The sequence below is a fragment of the Engraulis encrasicolus genome, chromosome 24, assembly GCF_034702125.1.
Source record: "Engraulis encrasicolus isolate BLACKSEA-1 chromosome 24, IST_EnEncr_1.0, whole genome shotgun sequence".
Taxonomy (NCBI): Eukaryota; Metazoa; Chordata; class Actinopteri; order Clupeiformes; family Engraulidae; genus Engraulis; species Engraulis encrasicolus.
Genome location: NC_085880.1, coordinates 23474629 through 23498118, shown reverse-complemented (window position 1 = coordinate 23498118; position 23490 = coordinate 23474629). Strand labels below are relative to the sequence as shown.

Below are 23490 nucleotides of genomic sequence, written 5' to 3'. Positions count from 1 at the left end.
TCTGATAACAAAAGGGGACCAGACTACTAAATTTGTACTATGGAGGTCAAAATAATAGGTGAATACTGTAGCCTTATAATGTACAGCGTTCTGCCAGTAGAACAGTGGAGTCTTTAGTAATACATTATGACTTGGTCATTGCCGTTCTGGTAGCAGCAAAATTCATAAAAGGGGCCATGTCTTAAAGAGTTAAATAATAATAATAATAATAATGTATGAAATTAAAATAAAATGGTACCTGTAAATATTGGTAGGGACTATATTTTTTATGTTCCCAAAATATCTGTTGTTGAAATACCCCTAGTACAGTCCCTATTCAAAGTCACATCCATGTCATGTAGTCAACATAGATCTGCCTAGTCATACAAACATGCACATGAAAAGATTCTCCACCGTCAGGGAACACTTGGATTCAGCCATCAGGAAAAAAATTGATCTTATCACAGTTTACTCGACTGAAAAGGACAATAGGTCACTTTTGACTGACACACGGACAACACTAAGGGTCCATGAACTTTTGAAAAACGCAAAAGGAATCATGGGTTTTTAGGGGGGATGCCTAATCAGTGCTACATCTGTGTTCAGAGCTTATCAAAGCAGGTTCAGGTGCCAGATGAGTGACTCTGGGGATGAACGCTAGGTGTTTTTGCAATGGATAGGTGCTTATCTTGGGACCCAACAGCTAAACAAAAGAAGCCTTCCCAGGCCACCCACCCCTCTGAAAACTACCAGCGTACTGCATACATCAGCATGGTGCACCCCCTCTAGTGGCCCAATATGAGATAGCACAGCACTGCTCTGCACTGCAGGACTGAGTGAACTCAGAGACATCCAGTAGAGACATACTACACACATGATGTATCAGAGGTGTATTTACATACTATAAATCAGAGGCCCACTTAACCATTTCTTCTGAGCCACAGCAGAGAGAAAGAAAACACTCTCACCCAACATTCTCAAAATGGTTACCCAAGACATAGGCTGTGTCTCAAATGCTGCACTTGTGCACTTCGGGCACTGTTTTTCAGTGCCTAGGGCGCTCACGCTGAAAATTTCAGCTGAGTCAGTGCACTGAAAGTGCCAGGATGATGCCCTAACAATGGCGGAAAAATGCAGTGCTTGAATGATGGACACTGCACGCACTAAACGGCGGCCATGTTGACAATGACACGGAGGAAATGTGGCATTCAGTTCAGTAGAAGAGTTTGGTCAACAGTCTCCTAATTCTGTAAGTAATGTTGATGGGACACCAACCTTTTCATGCCAACCACAGTATTGTATGTGTGATTGTTGTCCTTTGGGGTGAAGTGCATGGAAATACAAGCACCAGACGCTGTACATTGTAAACAGTAGCCAACTCATATTTTGGCGAGCTAATGCCATGCTCAGCCGTCACTTCCAGCGAGGGCACAGTGCATAGTGCTCAAATTTTTCCAGGACACTATGCACTAAAGACCTCAGTGCACTGTGTGCACTGTGTACTGACTGTCAGTGCACTGACAAAAGTGCGCCATTTGAGACATAGCCATGGTGCTTGTGGGTTTGAGATTAATCGAGGGTGGGTACTGTGTTGTTCTGTATATTTCCTGTGCACTTTTTTTCTACTGGTGATGTCGGCTATGATTATGTCCTCCATTGTTAGTCGCTTTGGTTAACATAAGCGTCTGCCAAATGCAATGTAATATAATGTAATATAATGGGTACTGCATTCATCTAGATGTATTTCATTACAATGTGCAAGGATGATATAGCCAACAAGTCATGTCAGTGGACATTAGTTTTCTTTGACAGAAAACTTACCTGCGCGACATCTGCCCCTTTGTGTCAACTACTCCCATTTCACAGTACCCAAATGTTGCCAGGTAGGATACATATCTGAACAAATAAATATTATCCCCGTCCTTTAATGTTGCTTGTGGCCTCTTGCTTTTCTGTCGCTCCGTCGTGGGGGGGCTTTTCCCCGTTCAAAATCTTTGACCTTTGAATGGCGCTTTGGCGAAATACTGAATTTTGACACTTTGTCATCAATGACGTGACGTCCAGCCTTCTGCCACAAGGCCACCAGCAGCAGGAATGGACAGGGGGAACTGCTAGTTTGACTTGCACTCATTGGATGTACTGACCCTCTCCTGCACGTTGTCCAGCCAGGTGGCGCTAGTGAGGGACTCAGGGGTGGGGCTGCAGTAGCTCTCCTCCTGCTCCGTCACGTCAATGTCAGATCTCTGACGCTCCTTCCCCTGAAATACACAGGCGCACAGGCGCGCGCACACACACACACACACACACACACACACACACACACACACACACACACACACACACACACACACACACACACACACACACACACACACACACACACACACACACAAAATTGCATATCATTGGTCTAAAAATCAACCATGACGTAGTTCTTTGAGACCTATTCAAAGCACTTTCACGGCACATGCTGTATTATCCACAATAAAAGTTGACAGGCAGGCATTCTGACTCTCCTTCCTACCTCAGTGAGGAGTCCAGAGCTGGACTGTGAGGCGGGGTCCCACACGAGCATCTTTCCCAACACGGTATTCTCCGCCATGATAATAGACTCCTGTTTGGAGAAGACAGCCTGGGCTCCCGGGGTGGGGGTGGAAGCCCTCGACCCCCTCATCACGCCTATCTGGCTATAACAAGAATGCAAAATAAATATTGTTTATTGCATGATGTGTCCTTCTGCCTCGTTGTGTGTGCGTGTAAATGTGTCCATGCCATCAGAGATGGGAAATCTAACATCATCGAGTAAACGTCTAGAATCTCTGGTACTGTACTGCACTGTAATATACTGTGACCAAAGCATCTATAATGTAGCTAAACCAACCTGTGCTTGAGGCACACCAGGCTGCCGTCTGCCAGGCCTGTGCTGAGGAGATGCTGGTTATCCGAGGTGAAGACCAGGTGTCGCACGCCTCCCAGCCAGCTGGAGTGGCACTGGTACTGCACGTACCCATCCTGCCAATGGACAAACACATCCCGTTTAGAAATCAAAAATATTGCATATAGGTAATTATTTTCTTTTCCCCATGGAATATCTTATAGAACATAGAGCATTCTAAGGCTACCCTTGTAATGTAATTGCATTATATGGCTATAAAAGACTTTATCCTTTGAGTTTCTTTGAGCCATATTCAAGACACTTTGATAAGAATGATTGTAACTAATGAATATAGGCTATGGACATTTTCTGCATGTAAGACTGGGATTTAAACCTGCAACCCTCTGCTGGAAAGACCAACTTCCTAACTACTACTCAGGCCCCGGTCCCCCTGCTATATCATTGCCATTTACTACTGTACCAGGTTGGAGGCGTCTCGGAGGCACAGTAGGCCATCGCGTCCCGCGGTGGCCAGCCAGGCGTACTGGGGGGACATGAGCAGCACAGCAGGGCCAAGGAAATGGCCCTCAACCTCGCTCTCTGGGGCCACTCTCTCAGGGGACTCCGCTGTCCCCACTTTCACGCCCTGTCACCAGAGGGGCACAGAGGTTAGGGGGATACAGTTCAAAACAAGAGCAACCATAGATAGCAATCCGACCCCCTTGCCCAGTGCTAGATGCACACGATGTTGTGTGTTTGGCGCCATCCGCAGGCAACCCAAAACACTGAGGGCTGACACATAGACAGGGGGTTCTCTCTATAATATGCAGACTCCCGTCCTCCCTTGCTCACTTGCCTCCTTGTGGCCTTGTGATGATGTCACTGACAAGAGAATTGTTTTTCAATGTATTTATATCTCGCAAAAGCTCAATTCTAATGTCACTTTCTCGTTTTCAATCGGGATGGTGAATGAAGAGTAGTCTCCAAATAGTTATTGTGGCTAGGCTGACAGCGGGGAAACTTCTCCTTGTAGGCAGGGCGTCACCGAAACGCGAGGCCACAAGCACAGGCCGAGGACGGGAGTCCAAATATTGGAGTGCACCCATAGCCATTGCAATACCTGAGCCAACCCCTTTTGGTCTTGATCTACTGTCATTTTAAAGTATGTGCATATTTTGTGCCCTTATTGCTTTACTTCTATAGGATAGTGAAGAATTGGGACCCCATTACAGTGTTTGTATTGAGAGGGGGGCCCATCCCAATGATTTTCTGCCGAGTGCTGTCTTACTGTGTGTGTGTGTGTGTGTGTGTGTGTGTGTGTGTGTGTGTGTGTGTGTGTGTGTGTGTGTGTGTGTGCGTGTGCGCGCGCGTGCGTGCGTGCGTGCGTGCGTGCGTGCGTGCGTGCGTGCGTGCGTGCGTGTTTGTCGTTGTCCAGTACATGTGGGAGCTGGTATGTGTGCAGGGTCTTCTTCAGATGGCAGTAGCCGAAGAGCTTGTTGTTGAGGCCGAGGACACAGGAGGTCAGGGGGTGCTTGGTCTCATAGTGACACTCCTTCAGCATCTCAGGAAGCAGACGACCACCTCTGTCCACACAGGCATCACGGTCTACATACACACAAACACACACAACACACACACACACATACACATCATCACTCATACTCATACAATACCAAGTGTTGCTAAAGTATCACATAATTGTGCCATAACAACCGATAACATTTCAGTCTGCTCAGCTCAGCTTGGGTGTTGCAGACCGCAGTTAGTTTGAACATAAATTGTGTCTGCATCCAACAGGACGTTTGGGCTGGACCGTGTAAACAAAATGGTGAAAACAATGTCCACATGCAATTTTTTCTTTACAAATACCCAATATTTTCACATGTAAAAAATAATTTACAAATCGTCACTGCCACGGCAGAAACCTCCTAACTCCTCTTTTCAGTAACTAATTCATTATTTTTGCAATTATCATTTCTTTTTTTCAAACAGCATTAGGTGCTGTTTCCGTGTAGCCTGCTATTTTTTTCTGTGGATATTTTTTTCTTCTGTTTAGGTGTAAACGCAACATGAGGGTAAAACTCCATTGTGACAAGTCCGTTTTGATATGCAGGTTTTAAATATCTGTTCACATATAAACGGAAGGCCAAAACCAATGCTTTTTCAAAAATAGCAGGCTATGTGGAAACAGCTTCTTAGTGGTCAGTATATGAGTTTTACAAATGATTTACAGTTTTTTTCAATTGCTAACAAGCTTTTGTCCAATCCTCAGCGACATTTGCAAAACTCGTAGCCCCTTAATGCGCACCGTACCTCCAGTGGCATGCTGTAATAGGCATTGAAAGTTAACTACTATAGTACTACACTACTATGTCAGTGCACAGGGACTTTAGTAATACTTTATGACTTGGTCATTGCCATTCTGGTAACAGCTAATTTATAAAGCCGTGTCTTAAGGGGTTAATACAGTTAGCACACAAATGGCTTTCCATTGCCATACAGCTGACACATTACATGCCTTTTTCACACAATTAGCAGTCAATGAATGCATTTTTTTGCGTACATTTAACAGTGTGTGCTTTTGAGAAGAAAATGAACTGTTTGGCCAATTGTGCTTGGTAGGTGGTAGTCTGTGTTAAGAGTTTAGAAAAAGTATCCAAAGTATGGGTAAGCGCTTGTTAGCAATTGAAAAAAACTGTAAACCCACTTTTAATGCTGTTCATGTATTTACAAAATAATAGAATGTGGAGTTACTCTGTCTCTGCTGGACAGCATCACAATGCTATAAATAGTGCCCTGCTACAGTAGTACCTGTTGTGATTTTTTGAGTAGGCAGAGTGAAGACCATGACCCTCTTGCCGTCTTTCACTCTTCTCTTCTTCGTCTCATTCCCCTTTTTTCTACATAGAGTCGCTATCCTCACCACATTACGCTCTGCCGTGCTCACCGATGAGAGACACAATACTGAGCCACTGGCCTCTGAAACCATAACAGAGAGGAGCCAGTTAGTGTGCGTGCGTGCGAGTCTGCTTGCGTGCGTGCGTGTAGTTGTGTGTGTGCATGTGTGCATGATTAGAGCAGATTTAACTTTATTGTCATTACACGTGTATAAATGCGGGAAATGAAAAAGTGGTTATACAGGTTAAATGTGGTATACAGACGTTCACAGTATTTACAAAAATGAATGCACATATATAAAGTTAGTGTAATTTAAGTAGATATGTAGGCATGTTGATGTGTGTGAGAGAGGAAGAGAGGGTACCACTGCATTACAATATGTACTACCGTACAAACATACTGTAGCATGCACTGTACTTTACCTATGTATCCAATGACATCAAAACCTTTGGAGGGTCGGGCATCCACTAGAAAGATGTTGGCATCAGAGCCACTTACAATAAGGAGGGTTCCTCCATGTTCAAAGCTGCCAAGATAAAAGTTCAAACAAAAAGTTCAAACAAAGGAATGCCATATAAAGACGTAAAAGTCTAAATAAATGATGACTAAATGATGCACTAATGATGTGTCTAAATAAATGATGCACTGATGCACTAATGATGCACTAACGTCTAAATAAATTATGACTATTTAATGATTTGGAACTTGATGACTTGCTGTTGCTCACGGACATATCAATACTGGCTTGAGGAAGTAAAATCCCTACTGGTTAATTTGTAAAACTGTCTAAAACTGTTCAATCCGATTCTGACTGGTTTAGTTCATACTGGTTCATACGGGTTCAAATGGCTAACAAACCAGCTCAGTTGACATGGTTGCATTTGTTTTCTCTATCTTTAAGTCTGTGATCACAACATCCAAAGGAGGGACAGTAAGGTTCTGTGAAGTCATACAGTTGGTGGCAGGAGGTAGGCTACTCACAGCAGCTGTTCAACTGGTGTGTGGAAGACTTGGATGCGGTGAACCAGACGAGGCTGTTTCTTGGTGGACAGATCTACGAAGAGGACGCCACCAGAAGCGGTTCCCAATGCCACATACTGAGCCATCAGACTGCAGGCCAGAGCTGTGGGCTTAACACATGAAAAAAAAACACTTTCTATAAATCACACACACACACACACAAGTTCTCTACTTATTCCCTGATCAGCCTATTTGGATTGTGCGAAGGCCTTAAAATGACGTGAGAGTAAAAAAAATAAAAAAGTGAAGGTCATTTTAAGGGCTCCATAGGCATTGCGTTCAAACTTCTCCTTGTATTATTCTCAGTGTATTAAATTGCATTGTTCCTCAGACATCACAGTATGTGGAGGTCAATAAAATGCAAATCTATTTGTATGTCCATTTTAAATATCTAGGCTGTACTGTCATTGGTAGTATCAGTATTGAAATGAAAGTAATTGAAATGTTTCTGTAATGTTTAGTGATGCAGTGGGCTCATTTTTTAACTAATTGCCATTTGCCAACTCACGTGAAACACATACTATACAGTATTAGGCCTAAGTATTTGATTCCGAAAGTTACTTTAATGAATTATTATTGCCTAACCATGCCTGTTTCTGCATGGCCTAACCATTAGACATTGATAAGGAGGAGGCAGTTCATAAGGAGATTCTTCTGGAATTAATATGACGTATGGTTTGAATGGGACACAAGGTAGGATTAAAAGGTAAATTACTGCCCCAAGTCAGCTGATGCTTAAATGAGTCAATAGCAAGTGAATGGTGACTCTCCTGGCCATTTTTGCAGTCAACTGTCAGAATTCCCCACATGTAGCTTTTGGCTGATGGAGCTGAATGAACGTTGTGGGAAAAACTTCAAAATAATTTTACCCGCCTCAGGAGAGATATCCTCATTTGTATCGACTGTTGGTATTCTACGATGAAAAACATAAAGACTACGAGGGAAATTGAACAGCATTTCTTATGACCGTGTAGATTTTGAGACAGGTATTGCAGAGGGCGGCTTTTAGCTGCTATCATATGCCCTACATAATATGCCCTAATTTTGACTCATTTCCCGATTTCTTCCCGATTTGAAATAAATCCGGAAATATCCCGGATTTTTCACATTATCAAAAAACACCGTTGGTCCAGTAGGCTATTTATAGGCTACCCACGGCCCTGTCCGACGAGCCACACCCCCTCTTGAAGAGAGAGACAGAGGGTCTTGCTTATCAAGCTACCTGCCAGAAGACGGTATGCCAGATACCAAGAATTGAAGTTCCTTGAAAATACGAGCTGTCAACCTCGTGTTCCGTAGCGCTTGTGCGCCCACTTTTTTCCTCAGAAACAGTCAGTTCATGCAACGCATAAAACAGCCTCGGAACAGCGAATCATGCGATTAACCCTCAAAGTTGACAGGTATGATGCCCTAACGCCTATTTAGGAGACCAGACTTGATCCCACTTTGTTACATTGGTGACCCATGGTCTGCTTTATCTTGATTACCATATTGAAAATGTTTGGCCTAACCCTCACCTGGACGTTGAGATTGATGGATGCGACACAGAGTCCAGCATCCATAGACCACAGCTGCAGCTCCCCGTTGTCTCTCACTGACTACAATAACCAGAACAGAAGGAATGCACTTTTTTAGGATCTTATTGGATAGGGCAATGAAAACAAAACACAGAAAAGACAGGAAATGAGTGGGAGACAGAGATGGGGTAGGGTTGAGAAGTCAGTGACCCAGGCTAGATTCGAACTTGGGTCCCCATGGTCATGGGCAATGTTGTTCATTCACAGTGAGGTGTATTGGCACATGGCGGCACAACAACCCCTGACCAAGACAGAAATAATGAAAAAGAATTGCATGGACAATATGCTATGAGAGGAGACGGCAGTCTCACTCACCACACAGTAGAGGTTCTTCTCTGTGTGCAGCGGTGACACGGCCACAAAGCCCCCGTTCGATACCTCCAGGATCCTCTCTGCTTTCTGGGACTGCGACAGGTTGTAGTGGTAAAAATGTCCCTGTGGCAGCAAAGTGGCCCAATCATAGCCTCAAAATGTGCACTGTTACACCTGTGACTACCATAGCACCATACCACTACCACTACGACATTACACCGAGCCTTTAGTAATACATTATGACTTGATCATTGTCATTCAGGTAACCAGACATTTATAACACAAACATATAATTTTATGAAGCAATAAAGGAGCATGCTGATATAAAATGAAATCTGGGTGTGCTTAAATGTAGTATAATTCTGAAATCAGTTTACCTACCACCCCACCACCCTCCCATCCCCACATACACCAAAAGTATGATGACTGTACAATAACCCATTATAATTATACATTTATTACAAAAATAATTACAAAATTATAACAAGAGCAATCAGATGGCAAGTGGTCACACACACAGAAACAGACAGACAGACAGACAGACAGACAGACAGACAGACAGACAGACAGACAGACAGACAGACAGACAGACAGACAGACAGACAGACAGACAGACAGACAGAGGCCAAGTACAAATAAAAATAACAACAACAAAAGAAAAAAAATACATACAGCTGTTGTGGTCAGCATGACGCTGTTCAGGTTTGGTGACAGGGACATGCTGGTAGCAGGTTGGTCCAACTCCACTGTTCTGGTGACCTCCACTGCAGTCCCCTTCACCTGAAGAACATGCAGGAGCCCATCCTGCAGAGAGAGGTGGGGGGGGGGGGTGACAACACCCAATTATACAGACTGTGCACTATGCAATACAGAGAATATGCAGTAATACAGCATTTGTATTTCATATGCACGCACGCACACACGCACGCGCACACACGCACGCGCACACACACACACACACACACACACACACACACACACACACACACACACACACACACACACACACACACACACACACACACACACACACACACACACACACACACTTCAATGACCCCCCTGCTTACATCTCCTGACACTAGAAGTCCATCCTTGAGCACGGTCATGCTTAGGAAGCTGCATTTCTGTAAGGCTGGTACGGTCCCAACACCTATAACACAGAAAAATAATAGAGCAGACAGAGACTGTGTCAGCAATCAGCAGTCAGAAGTAAGAGTCTAACCTAGCTAACATTAACATAACTAGTCTAACCTTTTGACATTATATTACGAAGCTGACACACTCAAAGAGACTTACAGCTATTTACTGCAGGTACAGGTTAGTGGTTACAGTCCCTGGAGGAACATGAGGTGAGGTTTAGGTGTTTTGCACAAGGGCACTTCTGCCATGGATAACAGAATTTGGACCTGCAACCTTCCAATTCCAAGACCAATTTCCTAACCAGTGGCCCCTTACCGTAACACACACCGTTCCTCCACTGGAACATTGTCACTTTACCACCATTGTACTACACCACTTTGACAGTGCACTTTGACAGTGCACACTGCCTTTAGTGATGACTTGGTCATTGCCTTTCTGGTAATAGCTAATTTATATATAAAAACTGTTTTCAACAGAAGTGATTTATAATTATTTACAGGGTATTGTTTTCATTGCCTTGGGCAATTTAGAGTTAAGTACTTCATGCTCAAGAACACTTGATTGGTTGCAATGACAGCACATCGTTCGGCTGCCTTCATGATGACTTCAACATAAACTGTTCCTTTTTAAAATGACCATTAAAAAATCACCAGAAAGTTAGTGCGGGGGACACTGGATGCAGTACATTTCGTCAAGTCAAGTTGTCTCAAAAACATATTGAAAAGAATGGGCTTTTAAAAAAAATGTTCGGAGCGCTGCTGTGTCTGCTTCAGCCTTTCCCATTGATTGTAGTACACACTAATAATTATGGCAGAGAAGTCTTTGACTTAACACATCCAGTTTAGACATAGTGTAAGTGTGGGGTTCAAACCTGAAGCCCTCGGATCCAACAACCAACTCCCTAACTATGATTAGGATACATCTGCCACAAGCCTTTTTGTATGTAGCCTCTTTGCGCAGATGGGACCAACGGTGGGCCCATTCGCTCATTGCTGAAAAGACTCAACTACATCATAACAACATTGCTATGACATTACAGAGAGACTTAAATAACAGTGGTCATTACTATTTTAGTGACAGTAAGGTTTCAACATGAGCTCTGCGCAAAGGGGCTTAACAGTGTGCTTACCATGTATGTGTTCAGGGCCATGCAGGACAGAGACTTGTAGAGACTCTGGGTTGATCCTGAGCAGCCAGCCTTCCCTGCAGCCCACCACCAGCTGAGAAGTTGAAGACCAGCACGCACAGTTTGGACTCAGCCGGGGCTTCATGCAGGACCTGGGCTACATTCACGCACACACGCATGGGCACACACACACGCATACACAAACACACACACACACACACACAAACACACACACACACACACACACAAACACACACACACACACACACACACACATAAATGCAATGACGCAATGACACACTCACACAGACACACACACACACACACACACACACACACACACACACACACACACACACACACACACACACACACACACACACACACAGAAACATACACACACACACACACAAATAACACTGATATTCTTTAAAGTGTGACATGCTGTAACAAAGAAGCTTTACCACAAACGTGTCTGCGTGCTCTCCTAGAAGTCCAGCTATAGCAGAGATGGGCATCTGGGGACCCAGGTAAGAGAGCTTCCCCGTGGGATCCCTTGAAGTGGCACTCCCCGTCTCCATCTCACTTCCATCTGTGGCTGGGAGGTCTATGAAACTTAAGAATCAATCAATCAATAAATCAATCAATCAATCAATCAAATTATATACTTTATCCACATTGATAACTCACTCTTGCGCCTTACTTATCACTTACCTGTGTGCGTGTGTGTGTGTGCGTGTGTGCGTGCGTGTGCGTGCGTGTGCGTGCGTGCGTGCGTGTGTGTGTGTGTGAGTGTGTGTGTTTCTTGCTTCTCTGATTTAACAAACCCACAACCAAAGGCATTGCATGTCAGACGTCAGACTTACCTTTGTTTCAAAATGTGAAGATTGTCACTTTGTTCAATATTCCACACCACAAGAGAGGTTGAGTTCAGAGCACATATTTGGTGCCAGTTCATGGGATTGAAAGCCAACGTGGTGAAGATTTCCTTTGTTTGAGCATGGCTGCACAGCTGAATCGTTTTCTCCCAATCCCTACAAAATGAGGTCATATTTAAATGTTGTTGAAATATATGGATGTGATACAATATAATACTATACATGATACGATATGTCACTACTTCATTATCAGTTTGCAATGAAGTTCTTTTTTCATCCCTGGACAAAACTAAGAAAAGACAGGGCAGGAGTAGTAGTTGATACACTTTGCTCTCCCTTGTGGTCCGTGCAGTGCAATAAACCGTAGAATGAAGAGCTGGATCACACTCACGTTCTTCTTTTATTTGTTGCCTAATTCTTTTTGTCATGTTTTACATAGCAGCAGAAAAGCATGTACTTCTGTTCTGCTGCTATGTAAAAAAGTAAAAAAGAATCGCAAAGATCAGAAAGAACCTGAGCGTGATCCACCTCTTCATTCAACTGAAAAGACAGGGCATACATAAACATAAAACATCACAGGCAATATGAAAAAAGCATCATCTAGATCAGGGGTGGGGAACCTTTTTCATTAGAAGGGCCACTTCAAATTCATCCGAGGGCCGTAAAAGTCCTCCGAGGGCCGTACTATGAACACAAACCAGGATTTCCCCCTTCACTTTAGGCCTATATTGAAGGCAGCCACCTTTTAAACAAACACCACCTTCTCTAGGTTCCCTGAATATAACTTAATTGTATTGCAAATGCATTTTCTAAGATTCCTTTACAAAATATGTCATATTTCATGTGAAGCTGAATAACATTAAAATTATTTCGGGGGCCGGATAAAATGGCCTCAAGGGCCGCAAACAGCCAGACAGCCCACAATAATATGCATGGCAGATAGCATGGCATGGCAGAAACATGCAGACATGCACCATATAAAACAAAACGTATACATTTACTTACCAGACTGTGATGGTATAATCTGGGGCGGCTGAGGAACAAACCAGATATGGACCACTGCCACTCAGTGCCAGGGCTGAATATTCCAGTTTTGCTGATTCTGCAAAGTACAGCAAAAATTGTTAACTTAGGCCTACATTAAGCTCAAAGAAACGCTGAATTGTCTGCCAAGCCAAAAGCCACTTTGTGCCACCATACAACTGAGTTTAAGCTCATGACACCTTAGCACAGGGGTTCCCAAACTTTGCAATGATGACAAGTTTTAAATAATACTTTTTGTTTTATTTTTTCCTGCCAACCTGCCACGCCCCCCTGGCATCCCATTGCGGCCCCCAGGGGTCCTCGGCCCCCAGCTTTGAAAACCACAGCGTGAGTGAAAGCGTGAGGCCTGAGTTAATTACGGAAGGTGACAGCTGTCTGCAGACTCATAGAATAGTAATAACAATTTACCTTCAAGCTCAGCTTGAAGAGTAAGGCCTGGGTACTGGAAAACATAAATCGAGGGGTATAGTTTCTGATCAGAAAACGCGAACATCTTCATGTGCCCATTGGCCGTGAGTGCTCCGATCCCACGCCCGGGGCATGGGATGAAGTCCCTCGCCTTGGTCTCGATGTTCAGGAGAACAACGAAGCATCCAGATGAATAACATGCTGTTTTCGTGTCGACAAACGCAACGTTTCGGCTGGTGAAACCCTGCACCCACCTGTGCAAGAGAAAATAACACAATGATAAGGCTGAACCAGAATAATCCATCACTTATTTCCCATTGCCACCAGCACACAGGTAAACTATAAGTTAACATAAGTTTCTAGAGTAAGTGAGTAGAGATGTTCTCAGAAAGATAGCAGCCTATGTGCACCGAAGTGAAATAGCTGAAGTTTAATAGTTCAGTGCTATTACTCCGCAATGCTATTTCAGATATTTTGCTTACTTGACATTCAAATTTCCAAGGGTATCCATTTTTATTTTGCCATTGCCTGCCCTGCTCTAGGTGCCTGTGTTTATGCTTTGCGGTCTCCCTGACAACTGTCATTTCCTCCCCTAAAATAACACAAGTCATGTTCATTGGTGGAACCAATGTAAGACCCGCCCAAGGAAGTAAAAATTGAATACAGTCCAAGGAGCCATTTGCCGACGGTTCATTCATCGTGTGTGAGCAGTTGATTGCAAAGGTAAGGAATGGTCTGTTCTTGACACACAAAGAAGTATGTGAATGTGAACATGTGCTATTTATTATATAGGAACATATAGCCTAATCGTATTTGCAGAGACCGCCGCGTTTGTGGTTTTGCACATTGAGATAGGCTCTGACTATGAACGATATCCTTATGCATGATCTTTTTGTATTTTAACATTACAGAATCAATATCAAAGCTAAACAACATGGCAACTCAAAAGCACTTCGCCAAAGGTGAGTTTCTGTGCTCTATTACAATTATTACTTTATGTGCTGCTGTAGTTTCAACTTTGGCTGGATATTGTGCAATCATATTTGCTGGCTCTTTCGGTAGTTTATGACACCAAATGTTCGTCCAAGTGTGTTGTTCATTTCATTATACGGGGGCAAAATCTGGGTCAGGGTTTATGGGCTTTTTCTAGGATTTTTTGGCATGAGGGAGCATCAATGCATGTTGCGGGCCCCCGTGACCGAGAAATTTATTAGGTGCGCTCAAAAAAGTAATTTATATTAAAAAAAAAAAAAAAAAAAAAAGAAGGGCGCACCCGCGGAGGTATGAGGTTGGAGCGCCCCTTCCCCGTTCAGAAAAAAACGGTAGCCCACCTAGTCAGGTTTCTCCTCCAGTTTCCCTCCTTTGTCTGCCCCACTGAGATAAGTTACCTGTCCTAATGTCTGCAGAGCCGCTTGCCATTTTCAGATTTTTTTCAGCAGCATTTCTTGTCCATGTGTTGCATTTCAATAATGACATTGTAGCTTGTTTGGAGGATCACAATTGCTATGTCATTATACTTAAACTATTTTCCACCAAAAATGCAAATAGGAATCTGTTGAGACATGAAATTGTATGATTATTATCAGTCGTGATATCATAAAGTCAACAGGATGTGAAACAACGAGTAAAGCAGAGAGTGGAAATTTCAGCAGAACTAGTCTGACATAGGCTACAGTAGTTTCACACCATCAGCATTTACCTGCACAGCATTTTGCATTTCAATAACAGCAAAGTCACCATGAGTGTGCATAAGGTGTGTTTTTGGAAAAAAGGTTCGCACACTTTGGATTTTTTCTTCTTTAAGTTATTTTTTCTTCTTTTTATTTATCCATTCATTGGCAATGACGTTTCGACCTCTCGGTCTTCCTCAGATTCACTAACAAACACCATGTGTGCATAAGGTGTGTACATAAAGGTGTGTATACCCACGTATCTGCTTGGTCATTGTTGGACGATCTGCAGACAATCAGGTTTGACAGCCTAAACCCTACTTGTCTTTTGACAACCTGTTGACTTTAATGAACGCCCATGAGTGATTATAATTATGCCATGTCACAATGACACAGCAGATTCATATTACGATCCTCTGTGTTAAACTCATAACAGCGGAATCATATACATTTGATGAACGTAATCTCACATTGGTAGCCTACATTCAATGTGTGATTTTCCAACTTTATCAAATGTATATGATTCCGCTGTTGTTGACAACGACTGACCGCTGTTATGAGTTTTACACAGATGATCGTAATATGAATCTCCTGTGTCATTGTGACATGGCATAATTATAATCACTCATGGGCGTTCATTAAAGTCAACAGGTTGTCAAAAGACAAGTAGGGTTAATATCTGTCAAACCTGATTGTCAGCAGGTTGTCCAACAATGACCAAGCAGATACAGCAGGCATACACACCTTTATGTAGGCCTACACACCTTTATGTAGGCCTACACACCTTATGCACACTCATGGTGACTTTGCTGTTATGAGTTTAACACAGATGATCGTAAGATGAATCTGCTGTGTCATTGTGACATGGCATAATTATAATCACTAATGAGCGTTAAAGTCAACAGGTTGTCAAAAGACAAGTACAATAGGGTACAGGCTGTCAAACTTGATTGTCAGGTTGTCCAACAATGACCAAGCAGATACAGAGGGTATGCAAACACCTTTATGTACACACCTTATGTACACTCATGGTGACTTTGCATTTTAAAATCATCGCCAATGACAACGCCTGACCGCTGTTATAAGTTTAACACAGATGATCGTAAGATGAATCTGCTGTGTCATTGTGACATGGCATAATTATAATCACTCATGGGCGTTCATTAAAGTCAACAGGTTGTCAAAAGACATGTAGGGTTAATATCTGTCAAACCTGATTGTCAGCAGGTTGTCCAACAATGACCAAGCAGATACAGCAGGTATTATGTAGGCCTACACACCTTTATGTAGGCCTACACACCTTATGCACACTCATGGTGACTTTGCTGTTATGAGTTTAACACAGATGATCGTAAGATGAATCTGCTGTGTCATTGTGACATGGCATAATTATAATCACTAATGAGCGTTGAAGTCCACAGGTTGTCAAAAGACAAGTACAGTAGGGAACAGGCTGGCATTTTAAAATCATTGGCCTCATCAGAGATATGGACCAGTGTTTTTTCAGGGTTGGATAGATGTGAAGGGCAATTCAAGTACCGTAGGTAGGTTATTATTAAACCAGCTAAGTAAAATCTTAGTACTGTAAGTGATAACTCTACTATTAGAAGGGACCTGAAGCTTTAAAAACCAAACCAGAGGGCTTTTCATCACTTACTTCTTACTTCTAAAATCTCCAACGTCAAGCCTGTGGTGTGCAAAATATGCCTTATGTCTTTGTACAAAGTGAAGTAAAAGTGAAAGCCCCATTGTCATTGTGACAACACACCACAGTAGCTCAAGAGCTGACCTTTAGTAAGGCACCTAACCCCACATCGCTCCAGGGACAGTTATTAATAGCTTGTAAATAAGTAATAATAAGGTTGTTTGGGGGTTAAAACCGTCAGCTAAATGTAATGTAATTAAAGAACAACAAAATTGCATTTATGCTGCCGCTGTACACTAGGGGGCAGCCCAAAAGGTGCTCCGAAGGGAGCAGTACATGCCAAGTGGCCAATGACTTCCCTCACCCACCTGGCGATTGCTGGAATTGAACCGCCAATTCTTGGGCCAGAATCCTGACACCTGTTCATGTGCTCGTGATTGCCCTGATGAAGCTAATTATTTGCATTCACATTCGGACTTTTTCCTGATTCTCAACAGGGTCGCCTGCTCCTGGTCCTACTCCTAAGGGCCTAATAAGACTGTACAGCATGAGGTTTTGTCCTTTTGCTCAGAGGGCCAGGCTTGTTCTCCATGCCAAGGGAATCAAGTAAGTCTGACTGCCTGCAACAGTTGAGTCGGTGGGATAATGGTCACCCAAATGTCATTTGTTTACTAGAATCTGAAGTGTCTCGACTTAAGCTACGTACTGATTGCTATTAGCTTGGCTGTCATGGTTTTATATTACGTATTAATGGTTTTATATTACGTAATAAAGCTCATTGGAGGTTAGCCAGGCCAATCTCACACATAGTACATGTAGTATTAAGTGGTAGCCTTCACCTGTGCTTGGGTAAAAGCCGGTTGTTTTGGGCACAGATGGCAGGTGGCGCAACGGCATCTAATTCCCATAAGTGAATGAGTAATTGGTGGTTGATATGCTGCAAGGAATATACTTGTTAGATTATCCACTGAAAACAAGCCATCGAAAAATCATACAATGATGGCACTGGCTGTCGTTGCGCCACCCTGACGTTTGCTACTGCTGAAACATCACTGACCCGTTTCTCAAAGGCTTTGTCTGTATGCTACTTGTTGAAGGTGAAATCAGTCATTCCCCTCATTACAGTGATGTAAGGTATGTCTACTCTGATGGAAACTGAAAGGACATAGATTGACGCTTGCTCACTCTCATCATCCTATCACGGTGTATCTTCTATATAGTGCCCGGCTACCTCTCAGGCAAAGTTGTCTTTTAAGTTTCTGACTTACTGATAAAAGGAAATCTTAGGTCTCATATCAGGGAAGAACCAGTGAAAAGAAGCACTGGTTTAGTCGTCATCTGTACTACAGTTTTCACTTCTATGCCTTTTTCTCAGATGAATTATGTTTTATTGTCACTGTAAACTTTCACTGTTCCTTTTTTACTGCTCCTGTAAATATGTTTTATTGTTCCTAAAAGTGCTGGGAACATACCAGGCGTTGCATTTTTGGCAGTAAATGTTGCAGATTAACATCTAGTTCTTTAACTCTTTGTCATAGACATGAAACTGTCAACATTAACCTGAAGGACAAACCTGATTGGTTTTTGGAGAAGAACCCCCTTGGACAGGTGCCAACGCTGGAGACTGAGAAGGGTCAGGTGATCTATGAATCACCAATCACGTGCGAATATCTGGATGAGGTGTATGACGGCAAGAAGCTGTTCCCCTCCGACCCCTTTGAGAAGGCCCAGCAGAAGATGCTATTGGAGCTTTACTCCAAGGTAATATTGCCCAGCTATGGATATACAGCATATGAGCTATATACGTATGTGTGATGTACAGTATTTGCTCACATCAACCGTGTAGTTGTTGGTTAAAGGAGAAAAAGGGTTTTTTTAACTTTGGGCCCTTGTTTTCACATTATAACCTGTTCTACTCACCACTGTATGTTGTGTGTCATTTGGAGCCCTTCCGAAGATATTCGTTAATGAAACGACTTCCTATGGGCACATTTTTGCAGGCACAAACTATGCTGTTTTTAATTTATTCATTATTGTACACTACCACTCATTACGCTTAGGTGGATTGCTTGCTTGGAAACTTATCGGTTTTGCGGGTAATTCATTTTTGAAAGTCTGGTAAAGGCGGACGTGACGTCACATCATGAACATCCCGCCTTTACCAGTCTGTCAAAAACTGTATTACCCACAAAACCGCTAAGTTTCCGAAGAAACAATCCACCTAGGTGTTATGAGTGGTAGGGTACCATAATGAATTATAAAAAACAACATATGTTGTGCTTGCAAAATATTGCCCATAGGAAGTCGTTGCATATAACCAAACCGAATATCCTCAGCAGAGCGCCAAATGACACACACGTTACAGGGGTGAGTACATTATGATGTTACAATGTGAAAAAGCCCAGTGTCCAAAAAAACAGATTTTTTCTTTAAGACTTCCCATTGTATTGGATGTCCCATGACACATTTCTATAAATAAAGCTCTTTGCCTTTGGCATGTCCAGCTGACTGGAATATTACAATATACAAGGGTCTCATGAGTGTGTTGTGCCTTGTCATGCTGTGTGTGCACGGTTCATATTCTTGTGACATTTGACGTGAACGCTCTATATACCTCTATACCCCATGACGAAGGTTTGGAGGCATTAGAACATTTTCTTTCCAAACGAGCAACTTCCCAAAACCCATCCACAAACTGCATACTGGAATTTGCCAAATTAATCCTGACGTGCAATTATTTCCTGTTTCAAGATGGATGGTTCTTACAGAAACGAGGGGTAGCGATGGGTAGTCCCTTTGCCCCGTCCTTCGCTAATATATACATGAGGTTGTTTGAAGAAAAACACATCCAGGTCAACAACAGGTTCACACAACATCTAATACTCTGGAAACGTTACATACGTAGATGACGTAGTGGCCCTGTGGCGTGGGAGCATTGATGACTTAAAAGATTTCTTTACTTATCTTAATAACTGCACCGAATGTTTAACTTTTTCAATGGACTTCGATTCGACCCGTATCAGCTTCTTGGATGTATGGATCACACGGGAAAATGACACACTGTACACTGATTTATTTACTAAACCGACAGCACGCAACAGTCTTTTAAGAGCAGACTCTTGTCATCCTCTTCCACTTAAAAACAGCCTCCCCTATAGTCAGTTCTGCAGAGTCAAGCGTATCTGCAGTAGAGAGGCTGATTACGCACGCAACATAAACACCATGGAGTCCAAGTTTCGAGCGCGCGGATACAAGTCATCTCAAATCATCTCTGCAAATGACAAAATCATAAAAAGACACAGGTCGGATCTATTGTGTTACAGGCCAAAGAAAAAAGAAGAACCCGCCATTATATTTTCAACATGCTATTCAAAATGTTCTGAGCAACTGAAGAGTATTATTAACCGTCACTGGTACATACTCAAATCAGATATTAATCTTGGTGATGCATTTCAGAACCCACCACGAATAGTTTACAAACGTGGCAAAAACCTAAGAGACAGGTTAGTAAACTCTGATCTTCCACCATTGATTGTGCCCTCCAAGTCGGTTCTAACCCCTATTCCGGATGGTAACCGTAAATGTGGCTCCTGTGCGCAATGCAGTTATACTTATAAATGCACTACATTCAAACACCCCCACACAGGTAAAAGTATTCCCATTAAGGGCATTATCACATGTAACACAAAATCTGTTATTTATCTGATTACGTGCCCATGTGGAAAGTCATATGTTGGAAAAACTAGTAGGGAGTTAAAAGTACGCATTGCAGAGCATCGCAGCACTATTCGTTGTAAAAACCTTAACTATCCAGTAGCTGCGCATTTTGTGGAAGCTGGCCATTCGGTCTCTGCACTAAGATACATAGGGATTGAGAAGGTATCTCTGCCTAGACGGGGGGGTAACCTAGAACATTTACTATCTCAGAGAGAAAATTATTATATCCACTCTCTTAAGACATTGGTTCCCTTTGGTCTAAATGTGGAATTTGAATTAAAATGTTTTCTCTAGGTAGACTCAATCTTATTGTGCAGATGATCTGGCCTTTGGTGATGGGTGTCAAGATGAGACAATACTTTTCATGACGGCCTCTAGTGGCCTGATCTTAAAATTGCAAGTGTTGCTCTCACTTTGCCTTCCCATCACGTAATGTATATAGTTTACTTGGGATTTGGATCTCTTGCACTCACAGGGGCTGGTGTATCACTATGTGTTTTTGTTTTTCTTTTAATTTTTATAAATTGTCTTACCTCTTTTTGACATTACTGCCAATTTGTAAAGAAAATGTACTGTAATCAAGATGAGATTTCACCTTGTCTGGCAGGTGTCACTGAACTGATTAACCGGCTGCTGTCAGCCAATCACAAACCAGAGGACAATTTATAAGGGGTGTCTTCACTTTGCTTTTGTAAAACTTGAGAAAGGCCATACGGGCCGAAACGTTGTTTGTCAATAAATTGCAGCACGATGGACAAGAGTGTGCGGTACCTTCTTCTACCAAATTGTGCACGGTTCATGTCATGTAGTAGCACATGGAGCTAATGACCACAAAAGCCACTCCCATACACAGCAGTTTGAAAGGTGCATCCCTCAGTCGTGCTTTCATTGTCATCATCAACTTTATTTCCAGACTTCCAGAAATCAAAACGCTGTACATAGGCAATACAAAGAGACAATCAGAAACACATTTATATTACATGCTTTCGTGCATGTACTGTAAAAATATATTCTTATAATGGTTGGATTGTACAGGCATACGGCTCACCAGGCCATCACTGTCCTCTCTGGAGCACTGTATACCTGAAAAGAGGCTACATACTGTATAGAAGGGCATGTTGATGACATTGACAATGTGGCAGTTGCTAATGAACTGAGTAGTTAATTGTAGAACAATAAAGCATTGTTTTCACTCAAAGTTATACAGCTGTGCAAAAATGGATTGTGAGCAAAGACTGTCTGTTTTTTAAATCTCCTCAGGTCGTTCCGTACTTCTACAAGATCCCGATGGGCAGGCAGAAGGGAGAGGACGTGTCTGCCCTGGAGACAGAGCTCAAGGAGAAGCTGTGCCAACTGAACGAGGTAACAGCATGTCCTCATCTCACATGGTACAGTTTAAAGCAACACCCACCATTTGTAGAAATATGCCCATTTTCCACCTCCTCTCAAGTTAAATAAATGAGTAATTATTGACTAATTGACTCCAATATTAGGTCCAAGGTGGCATGGATCATTGAGTTGAATAGGACCACCTAGCACCTAGCTGGTCCAGTCTGTTTCTGGGCCACATGCTAGCTTGGGACTAGAGCAATAATGTCACTAGACAGAGAAATAGGCCAAAAATCATCAGAAATGTGAGAGAAAAATCCATGTCCACTGTGCGTACATTGTTACATCTCACAATGTTACTTTCGCTTTCGTTTTCATCAGGTGCTGGTCAGCAAGAAGACCAAGTTCTTTGGAGGCAACTCTGTGTCCATGATCGACTACATGATGTGGCCTTGGTTTGAGAGGATGGAGGTGATGGAGCTGCCACAGTACGTTATCATACTTTTTCATTACGTTGTAGACACAACCTATGTTTATTAGATGGATGTTTTTAATCCAATTCGAAATGCAATAGCTACTCAATCGGAATGGAAAGTTACATTATTAACTCCCCAACACAAATAAATAATCTGATCCGATTAAAACTGTAATAGGGGTGCTCCATGGTCTAAGCCTCTGTTCCATTAAGCAGGGGAATGGGGGTTTTCAAGTCCCCCAATCTTTCCCCTATTCTCTCTCCTATGCTTTCCGATCACCATCTTCACTTTTCTGTCTCCAATAGAGGCATGAAATCACAAAGTATACAGTAGCTTTACATTTTTCTATTCAGAGAGCAGTAGGTGTAATCCATTTCATTCCACTTAAACTTTGAACTGTCTATACCTTTTTGGGACTCCCTGTATGCCTGCAATGCCATTTAGGATTGCACAAATTAAATCTTAATAATGTCAATAATGACATATCAATTATGTAGATGCACAGCACATATCACAGGAATTTGATTTATATACAATAAATGGTACATTTATTTAACATTTTGGGTGTTTTAGTGTGAAGTGTGAGAACTATGAGAAGAGTGAGGGGAGAGTGGTCAATTGCTCAGTAAAACCACAGCAAGCTATCAACTGATCGAGCACAGCAAATCAAGGAATCACTTCAACCCCCAAAGCCCAAACATGCAATATTTATTTTTTTAAAACACGCCAAACATAAAAACACAACAACCAAAATGAAGATAAAATCCCCACATTAGGCTGACATGTACTATGTTTTATCTTTTTCAGCTGTCTGGGTGGTTGTGAGGAATTGAAGAAATGGGTCGAGCTCATGCTACAAGATCCTTCTGTCAAGGCAAACATGCACAGTACGGACACGTACAAGACCTTTTACAAAACCTACATGGAGGGCAAACCAGATTATGACTACGGTCTCTAAGCTCCAGGTGACAATATTGCTCCGGAGAAGAGACATGGTCTTAAAGTCACAATGACATGCCCTTGATTTACCCTCCTGCCAGTTCTGTGTTCTGTCCATGACCTTGTAGGTTGTTAACAGAGCTAAGCACTTGTTGCAATGTCGTTGACATGCTTTTTGCCAGTCGTCTGATTTGTTGGACAAATATAAATGTTTTGTTTTTGTAGGAAGCTGAAAGTTTCAAATGTGTCTATTTCGGCCAGAAGCACTATCATGATAATGTAATTAACAGCATTCCAACAATCATGTGATGTTTGTTTTGTTTTTACAAATAAAAAAGACCGTTTTGTTTACCTGACAGTTTTGTCATCTTTGGTTTTTCCAGTGGTCTAGAAAAAAACCTTAAATGACCAGTAGATGGCTCTATTGACTTGGTCTCTAAACAGGGAATTGCCA

The 23490-nt window shown here is 42.4% G+C and overlaps 2 protein-coding genes across 3 annotated transcripts in view; one reads left to right on the top strand and one right to left on the bottom strand.

Moving 5' to 3' along the window:
- cfap43 (cilia and flagella associated protein 43) overlaps positions 1-13830 on the bottom strand; it is a 36369-nt gene extending 22539 nt beyond the window's left edge. Inside the window, exons 1-18 of one of the 2 annotated variants that reach the window (XM_063191689.1) lie at positions 13743-13830; positions 13261-13514; positions 12814-12910; positions 11797-11964; positions 11395-11545; positions 10934-11087; positions 9732-9814; positions 9334-9465; positions 8665-8784; positions 8290-8370; positions 6734-6882; positions 6175-6278; positions 5666-5833; positions 4293-4459; positions 3336-3500; positions 2861-2991; positions 2504-2666; positions 2124-2237 (exon numbers count right to left, since the gene is read on the bottom strand). In XM_063191689.1, coding sequence (XP_063047759.1) covers positions 2124-2237; positions 2504-2666; positions 2861-2991; positions 3336-3500; positions 4293-4459; positions 5666-5833; positions 6175-6278; positions 6734-6882; positions 8290-8370; positions 8665-8784; positions 9334-9465; positions 9732-9814; positions 10934-11087; positions 11395-11545; positions 11797-11964; positions 12814-12910; positions 13261-13514; positions 13743-13771 — 2430 coding nt within the window. In that variant the 5' untranslated portion in view covers positions 13772-13830. Of the gene's footprint in view, positions 1-2123; positions 2238-2503; positions 2667-2860; positions 2992-3335; positions 3501-4292; positions 4460-5665; positions 5834-6174; positions 6279-6733; positions 6883-8289; positions 8371-8664; positions 8785-9333; positions 9466-9731; positions 9815-10933; positions 11088-11394; positions 11546-11796; positions 11965-12813; positions 12911-13260; positions 13589-13742 lie in introns of those variants that run through there. The other variant, XM_063191688.1, reaches the window with a different exon arrangement.
- A 53-nt stretch (positions 13831-13883) lies between these two features.
- On the top strand, positions 13884-23392 carry LOC134441400 (glutathione S-transferase omega-1-like). The gene is made up of 7 exons (XM_063191692.1): positions 13884-13983; positions 14172-14222; positions 17073-17181; positions 18114-18336; positions 21553-21654; positions 22003-22109; positions 22905-23392. Exons 2-7 carry the CDS (start codon positions 14195-14197, stop codon positions 23053-23055), a joined length of 720 nt encoding a protein of 239 aa, XP_063047762.1. The 5' UTR covers positions 13884-13983; positions 14172-14194; the 3' UTR covers positions 23056-23392.
- Positions 23393-23490: the final 98 nt, after the last annotated feature.

Excerpts from the sequence above, each read along its gene's own strand:
- LOC134441400 (XM_063191692.1), top strand. The coding sequence starts at position 14,195 with ATGGCAACTCAAAAGCACTTCGCCAAAG. Across the intron at positions 14,223-17,072 it reads TCAAAAGCACTTCGCCAAAG|GGTCGCCTGCTCCTGGTCCT; the intron begins GTGAGTTTCTGT and ends GATTCTCAACAG. Across the intron at positions 22,110-22,904 it reads GAGGTGATGGAGCTGCCACA|CTGTCTGGGTGGTTGTGAGG; the intron begins GTACGTTATCAT and ends TATCTTTTTCAG.